The 9,211-nt window shown below is 30.4% G+C and overlaps 1 protein-coding gene across 1 annotated transcript; it reads right to left on the bottom strand.

Moving 5' to 3' along the window:
* Window positions 1-1,587: 1,587 nt before the first annotated feature.
* On the bottom strand, window positions 1,588-7,447 carry LOC132725524 (uncharacterized). The gene is made up of 3 exons (XM_060710660.1): window positions 6,959-7,447; window positions 4,205-4,414; window positions 1,588-2,935 (listed from the first exon to the last, which is right to left on the bottom strand). Exons 1-3 carry the CDS (start codon window positions 7,260-7,262, stop codon window positions 2,706-2,708), a joined length of 744 nt encoding a protein of 247 aa, XP_060566643.1. The 5' UTR covers window positions 7,263-7,447; the 3' UTR covers window positions 1,588-2,705.
* Between the last annotated feature and the right edge of the window lie 1,764 nt (window positions 7,448-9,211).

Raw genomic sequence — 9,211 nt, 5'->3', positions numbered from 1 at the left:
TGACACTATATATTCATATTGAATTTTGAATTCATATAGGTAGAATTTTAAACACGACATATCTTCTTTTGGTGAAAGTAAAATATGTTTTAATTAACAGTTTATATTTACAACGAGACTATGAAGATAATATCAATATTTTCTTTTTCTAATTTCAAATTTGAGCATAGTTTATGTACTCCCCTCTACTCATTTGAAATTGCCTGTAAATACATATTATTTACAAAGATGGCCTCAGGTTGATTAGACGGTAACGTGTAACCACGGCTGAAAAGCCTTTGACTCTGTCTCAATCCACTGAGAAGTTGCAGCACTTTGTAATCAGTTTTAACGGAAAAAATTAACGAAAACTAGTGATTTTTGGCAATTTTGTAACGTCTCCTCGTTGTCATGGAAACAGGAAATTTAAGATTGAGCATGCTGTTACAAAGGCTATGGTCCAGTCAACATTTTAGCCAAGTTTGATGAATATTGAAGCATCTTTTATAGATTCATAGCAATTTGAAGCAGAACTTGTAACAGGAGGTTTTTCAACTAAAACTGTCGTTTTTTACAAAACGCTCATGCGGTAATGGCTTAATGATATTGTATAAAAGAAATTTTCTGTTAAAAGCAAATGCATATTTATTCGACGTAAATAATTAATTATTCATCTGCTAGCTAAACATTTACATAAATAAAAATAAACATTCTGTAAATGGAAATGTTTTTTTTCCAATTAAAACAAACATTTGCCAACCCATGTAACCGTACAATGATAGTTATGCATGTCAATGTTTAATTAGAATTAGAATACAAAAAATAACTGATGCATATGAATTCTAATGGAGACATAGATCTGCCGGTTACTTCTCGCTATTACATTTTGAAATGTTTTATTAATATATAATGATCCATTTTAATAAATTCGTTTTAACCGGCTATTTCTATACATAGCATTTTGTGTAGTCATACAATGTGCATTCAATTTAATCATTTTTCATTAATTAAAACTAATGAGGCTTACAGAAAACTGTTTTAATCTTTTTATTTTATGCATGGGTTTATTGATTTAAATCCATGTAATCTTTGGTTCATAGAATTACATTCTAAAAGTCACAAAAAATGGTTATAATATAATATATGATATGATAGGATATAATATGATATGATATAATATGATATTATATGATATACTATAAAATAATATAATATAATATTATAATACGATACGATACAATACAACACAATACGTCAATACAAAACAATACATAATTTAATATATAATATAATGATACGATGCGATACGATGCAATATCATAATTTATCATATCATATTATGATATGATGTGGTAATCGTTCCGGGCTGCCTTATTGTTAGTACGCCAGACCCTTTGATTAAATATTTCCTTGAAATAACCATACCATTAACTGGTTTCAATTGCCCATTTTATTTTATGATAAGACAACGAAACTATTTATTCGGTATAAAAGCATGCTTTATTCGGTATAAAAGCATGCTCAAGTACATACTTATTTTACATTGGAATTTGGAAATTTTTATTCCCATTGGAAAATTAAAAGCTAAAACAAAATCAGGCTGAAGACGAACACAATTTTATTTAACATATACATTTACATACGTCTCTCGTTATACATCAAAACATAGACCATATACATTTTAAACAATTTGTTGCGGTAGGAAATAGATATCATTTTTGAGTGAATTTTTGTAGAATAATTAACGGTTATGTGTATGAATAAAATCACGAAGGCCGTTATTATTACAAAGCATTTGCACGACAGACCGTGCGTTATTGTAGTATTACTACAATGTAAGAAACATTAATATCTATTTCCATTCTAACATGCTAATAAAAAGACGGAAATTAATAAAAATATGTTGAACTACATTTTGTTTAGAAGTAATTTTCCTGACCTCATTTGACAGTTTATTGACGTTAAATCTGACATCATATGGCGTGGAAGAACTCTTTTTTATTAAAATAGATGGTCAAGTGTTGTGGATAAAATGTGTTCTTCACAGGTGGGTTTTTAAATAATAAATATTCATGAATTTGCTGTATAATTAGTCTATATGACATATTGCAAACAAGACCCAGTTGCGCAGCCCGTGATAAATATGATAGAGCACTGATAGTAATGTCCAGTCCATATCTTTTCCATTCCATTCGGAATTTCCGGGTATCTCTTTATGGATATGCACGCAGTATGATCAAAGCTTTTTTTCTAATATGGCACGCATAGGAGCGTAGGCCTAATGAATTTTGATGATTTTAAAAGAAGCGATGTGCAACATAAAAGTAAACAAAGTATATTAATATACACATATTCTAAAAAAGCAACTAATATGCAATCAGAGACAAAGATAACATATTTAAGTATCTTGTGCAAAGAAGTAATTAGCATAAATACACATAATTTGCTAAATCAGCATCAATTAAATTTAATGTGCGTATACATGAGTATACATGCAGCTTGAAATTTATTATTCACATTTCGTTTTCGTATGCAAAACAATAAATCAGTATGCAATCAACATACATGGGATAAGTAGTAGTATTTAGATATAAACATGTGATCAAGATAATATACTTCCGGCGGATATTCCCCTCCTTATCTTAAAACATGTACTTATTTATGTATATTATTATTACTAGGACATTGTGCACAAATACAAAGCAGAACTGTGTTTAACCTTCTCCTTAGTTGAACGGCGTGCGAACAACAACTTCGCAAAGTTGCATGAAATTACCGTTTGTGTGTTGGACTTTTAGAAACTTTCCGTAAATCGCATTTTCACACACCATCGTTAACTTAAATGGCGCTGTGCTGACTTCAGGACCAAAGTAGGTTCCGCAGACTGTTCCTACGTCATTAATGACATCATTACGGGTTGTAGCTACACTGACTGTAAAACCAGTGTTTCGGTAATCTATAATAAAGATACAATATCGTACATTTTACAGTTACATTCTATAACTTGTATACAGCGTAATATTCTACTTTCTACAAGATATAAGTTATGCAGCAAGTTGCCATTATTCTTTTCCTCAAAAGATCTATATTTTATTCTGGAATTTATTGAACAAAAAAGAAACCAGTCAAGTCAAATATTTTGAGCAAATGCGATGATTTTTAGATAACATGTTAGGTCAATTACATTTTTTACTATTACAATTACAGATTTCGACAAATGTATATATTTATATGTATTTGGCCGTTTAGCGTACGAATCAATAGATAATAAAATGTAACGTTAACAATAAATAGAGGATATTGAATGAGTGTAGGTTTAATACTAAATTTATTGAACGAGTTGAATAAAATCATATTATGCGAGCCTCTGGCGAGCATAATATTGTTTTATTCAACGAGTTCAATAAATTTAGTATTGAATCTACACGAATATAATGTTCTATTTATCACATATATAAAATAAGAACGGTAAACTGTTAACAAGAGTCATTTTTCTTTGACGCGCCGATAGTGTAACGCTAACATTAGCGCGCTTTAACGCTATGTTTATAGCGCAAATTACGTGACGTCAAAGTGTTATTACATAGAGGATATTTGTTTGTTTCAGTGTAAGATCGAAAAATATTTCACCGAGTGAACACCAGATGCAATATTTTCCACGAGTGGCGTAGCCACGAGTGAAAATATAATAGCTGGGGTTCACGAGTGAAATATTATTTGATCTCACATGTAAAACAAACAAATTTTCTGTTTATTTCATGATTTTTTAACGATTTTTACACCATTTTACTGATTTTTGCCGCGTAACGTCATGCTCTTATCTTCATGACGTCATCAAATAATGACGTCACAATGTTGAAGCAAAATATAATTCCATGATTATTTTTAGATTTTAGATGTTTTTCAGCACAACGTTCGTAAATATTTACGAACTACAGTTATCACGTACATTTTTTATTATGATTGACTACATTTCCGCTGAAAAAACATTCATTAATGATAAATATTTTATTTTTACGCCAAATATAGTTCGGCTACTGTGAAATTATATTTGGTAATCATTACTGTGAAATTATCAGAATATAATTTACCGTTATAATTCAGTAATCTACTGCAAAACATGTAATAAACTAGTGTAATATTGACTAGTGTAATATCGTTTTTATTAAATGGCTTTATTACACTCCTGCGACGCGGTTTATGTGATAATAATAAATATATTCACATGAATCTAGACTGTAGAGATATAAGTCTACTTCTTTAACGAGACCGGCTGTACCAAATTCCACTGCCCAGTATGAATTACCCGTCTCCTGGTAGAAACAGGAAGTGGTGATAGTGGCAAAGCTTGTCGTCACGCCATCTATTGCCTTTTCGGCACTCGTACCACCCGATAAGGATTGCCACGCCACTGCACCGTCCAGAAGGTTGACATCTACAATTGAATGATTGATCGATTGATTGAATGACTGATTAATTGATTGATTGAGTTCAATATACAATGAGATACCATAGCACATTCATAAAACATACACAAAACAGAAACAATACATCTAAATTTATGAATACTATATCAAATAATTGATATCAAGATAAACATAACCGAAAAATATGAAATTATAAACGGGTGAAGTGCAGAATTTTCATTTTGGATCAGTAAATTCACAAAAAATCATCAAATTCATTCGATTCAAAATTATTGAAATTGTCTGATTCATATACAGTTTAATTCAATGATTTTCATCTCATTTATCATATTATTGAAATTAACCGATTCAGATACAGTTTAATCTAATATTTTTTGCCTTATTTATTGAAAATGACTGATTAAGGGAACTCCACTGAGGTATAAAAAGCCTAAAACATGAAATTTAAATTTCTTACTTAGAACAGATTGGGCACATAAAACAGAAAGACATTCAAAAGATAAATAAGAAATATACTTAGAAATTAATTGAAAATTGTATTAATGTGCCTCTCTAAACTCAATTTCGATGAAAGGCGTTGCGTATTGTCATTTTTCACAAGTAAAATAATTATTTTGAGAAAAAAGGATTGGACGAATGATCTGAAACTTTACACACAAATTATTGGTAAATGCCTTCATCAAATGGAATATTAATCTCGAAAAAAATTGCTAGTCCCGTCTAGTCACAACACCTTAGTGGAGTCCCTTTAAGATACAGTTTGGTCAAATAACATTTATCTCAATTTTTGAAATTCTCTGATTTTCAGATATAGTTTAATGCAATATTTTTCATCTTAATTATTGAAATTGTCTCCATGCAGATACATTTTAATCAAATAACATTTATTTCAATTTTTGAAATTATCTGATTCAATTACAGTTTAATCCAATAATTTTCATCTAAATTTGTTTGAACAGCCACTTCACAGTCTAATAATGTCTTTCAATATACCCGGTAGTTGATCGATTGATTAATTCAAATAGCTTGACCAAAGACAGAAAACAACTTATTTGCGTTGAAATTAATTCATTTTTAGACAAAATTTAAAAAAAAAGCAAAACTGAAACATTTGAATAAAAAAGATTTTTTAGAAGGTCCAATTTCTGAGAAATTATCCGTCACGTAACAAATACATTTCATTTTTTAAACAACAACAACAACTATCTTATTAGTAAAAAATGGCCTTAATAATATATAACGCATATATTATGACATCACGCATTTTTAAGTTTGTGTCATATATTACATGTTTCATAATGGCATATACAGAAAAAATCGATTTATTTTATCATCATTAGAACAATTCATTACAAAAAGATACAAATTCATATTCACATCTACCGTTTTATCAGCTTAGTAAATATTGTTAAAAAATACATGAAATTCATCTTCAGTAAAGTTAATATAACAATACTGACAATATACGCTATTCACTTGGAAAACCAAGATGACAACCAATTTCAATAAAAACATGACTTAAACAACGAAATTTTGCAAATCAAATGCTTTTCTAACTTAACATTATAGTTTTGATCGACAAATATCTCTCGGTGTTTAACATAGTTTGCACGCGTTTGTTTAAAATAATACAAAACTGCATTGATATCAATATCACCTATAGTTTGGTTCAACCAAACAAATTCAAAACCATATCTGTATAACAAATTTCTCAGGGCAATTAATCTCTCATAAGCAGACTAGCTGTTTTAACATTAAATAAAATTTTCATGGAGGCATAGATAAGACTTTAGTCTCAGTAATGAAAATAAATCATCAATTATTTTGTCATTGGTCCTGTTTTTTTCCTATAACAAAAACGGACATTGTCCTAAGTAATATTTCTTTATGAACACGTGGCAATATCCTAATATTTTTTACATGATAAACGCTTTAATATTGACCTATTTTTTTCTTTTTAGGTTGCTAGGCATAAATATCAAAATTCACAATAAACAATTACCTTTTCCCGAAAAAAAATACCAATAACAGTAATAGTGTTCAATATTCAAGTTTAATTTTTTTTAATCTGACTAGACCAATCTGGTTTAAAACCAGTCCCTAAAACGTTCATCTTTAGAAAAAAATAGATGTAACTTTAGTCAGCTTGTGAGTGGACTTTTAATAATTTTCTAAATCTTTTTACCATTTGTTGTAGATCTATACCAATAACTTGGATGTATAATTTCAGATCATTCGCCCACTCCGTTTTTTTTGTAAAAAAACATTTAACCGTGAAATCGCACCAAATATCGATTTTCAATTTAATTCTGAGCATACTTTTTTAGTATGATTTTCACATTTTTTTTCCGTTTGGCGGCCGTAAGATTTCAAATTTTCCGATTTTAGGCTTTTTTGACCCCTTCAGTGGAGTTTTTTTAAGCGCCAGTTCATCAAATTTATCAATTAATAAAAATCAATAAAAATAATAAAAATTTAGATCACCTATGAACAGTATATTATTGATGTAGTAAAGAAGCTTCCAAAAAACAAACAAACAAACACCGACTTACTTGGGAAGCGTCGAAAGTACACTTTCCAGCCGGCCTCGGTTACACCGGTACTTGTCCCTCTCAGAGGATAATAATCAGTCAGTTGACACTTTTCGTTTTCTTTATGGAAATTTACCGAAAAACACCCAGTTGTTGCGTTACAGAGGATAAGGCAGGAATGTGCCGAAGTTGTATCAAAACTCGCAATGGTAGTTTCGAATTTTTCATCCTCAGAGAACAATTCGAAGACGAGTGAGCAATTTAATCCGATTATTACCGCATAAAAATAAAAACAAATGTGTATAACGAAAAATGATTTCTTCATATTTTTTCACCTTAAACCTCAAAGAAATTCTTTTATCATTTATGAGATCCTTCTAGTCAAATGCGTGCAAGAAAAGTGATGATTAAAACTGTACGGCTCGTAAATTATTTGTCAAGTGACACACGAAGCATTTCGCGAGGTGTCACAAATATATCAATAATTGTGACGAGATTACCAAAGCGCTCATTGAATTAAGAATTATAGTTCACGGTTCCTCGGAATTTTCCAATACCTTACTTTCAACCATTACAATTCAGAGCATGCAGACATTTATTACATGCTTTTTGGTGGTTTATAGAAATATATCATAGAAATAAAACTGGTAATTTCACTGTTTGAAACAGTGAAATTACCACTTTGGTAATTTCACTGTTTTGAATTTAAGCCCCTTACGTTGTTTCAGTGAAATACCAGCGTGCACAGTACTGGGAACCAACTTAATGACGTGACGTCGTAAATGACGTTGTATTATTATTTGGCGCGCTTTTCATTCAGTATTAGGTTTAATGTCTTTTTAAAATGTTTCTTTGCATATAATAAAAAGAAAATTTGTTTAGTTTAGTGTAAGATCGAAATATATTTCACCTTGTAAACACCAAAAGTTCATATTTCACTCGTGGCTGCGCCACTCGTGAAATATACCTTTTGGTGCTCACTCGGTGAAATATATTCCGATCTTACACTGAACGAAACAAATATCCTCTATATAATAATTAGTTTGATGTTAAATTTTGTCAACGGTAACTCGAAGCGAAAAATTATAAAAGGCGTTACAATTAAAGGTCTTCAACATTAATTTTTTTTAACATAGTTAATCTACGTTCGTGTTAAAATTGTTTATTGTAACCTTGTGTAAAAAAAGTAAATATTAGAATCAAGTATCCCGAAGGTCTAGAAAAACAACAACAACAGTGATAAAAATATGGAGCAGCATTTTACAGCTTTATTATGAAGGCAATGTACTCATTATCTCATTATCTCATTATCTTTCTCATTGGCAAATGTGACCATCTCAACAAACCGATTTTCACGTTTGAGCATTCACATTCTAATGCAAACAACAGTGTGTGTGTGTTCAAAATGTTAGCTAATGTATTAAGTGAGAATTTGGAGAAGGGATTAGGTAAGTAGATAACTTGGAAGAATGCTATTGGGAAATGGATAAACTCAAGAATATGCGTAATTACAGGGGAATGGGTAACCTGTTGCTGTTGGTACCAGTTTTGTCTGGATGACTAAATAACATACGATATAAGTCTGGCACAGATTTTAGATGCACCATTGGCCCTTTGCTGACGATTTTCTTGTGCCATTCTCCTTTTTTTAGCGCCAATGCCTGAAGTGCACAAATAGTTGAAAATCTGACACATGGTTTTATTGAAATGATATTAATTTAAGTTCAAAATATCACGTAAAATCTCAGAATCAAAAATCTCAGACTCGGCGTCTGGCACTACTATTTCTAGATACTAATATAATTACTTTAATTTGCTATATAAAGTACAACATCTTCAGTAAAATAGATTGTCAGAGACAAAGAGTTTGATTACTGAGATTTGTTGCTCTAGATTGATTATATTTAAAGTGATGTCTTCAATTGGGAATAACTGATAATGTTGTTGAGATTATTGTTATACAGTTTGGCTCAGCAGTGTTTTCTCTGTGTTCATCTTTTCCGTAGTTCACTATGATCTACTTCAATGGCCGAATTTTACATTCAAATGAGTCCATTAAAATAAGCGGCACATTGGTTTATTAATTATAATTAAAACGCTCATATATAGACACTCTCCTCTTGGTACCTTTTTATTTTATAAAGCACTGCAAAAAGGCACTGCCCCTCTGGTACCTTGGTATGGAACGAGGAAGAGTAACCATAAACGATTCGCTTAAATTTCTTTATAGAATAATTATCAACAAATTTGCTATTTACCGTAATCAAATTTTCA

Source organism: Ruditapes philippinarum, unplaced genomic scaffold (assembly GCF_026571515.1).
Source record: "Ruditapes philippinarum isolate M1 unplaced genomic scaffold, ASM2657151v2 ctg5229_1_1_1_1, whole genome shotgun sequence".
Taxonomy (NCBI): Eukaryota; Metazoa; Mollusca; class Bivalvia; order Venerida; family Veneridae; genus Ruditapes; species Ruditapes philippinarum.
Note: the sequence above shows the minus strand (reverse complement) of the source record. Positions and strands in the feature narration are given on the sequence as shown.

Bases quoted from the DNA above. Each gene is read 5' to 3' on its own strand.
- LOC132725524 (XM_060710660.1), bottom strand. From the start codon at position 7,262: ATGAAGAAATCATTTTTCGTTATACACATTTGTTTTTATTTTTATGCG. The intron at 4,415-6,958 runs GTAAGTCGGTGT...ATTCAATTGTAG, and splicing joins GTACTTTCGACGCTTCCCAA to ATGTCAACCTTCTGGACGGT. The intron at 2,936-4,204 runs GTGAATATATTT...TCTTTATTATAG, and splicing joins TCTCTACAGTCTAGATTCAT to ATTACCGAAACACTGGTTTT.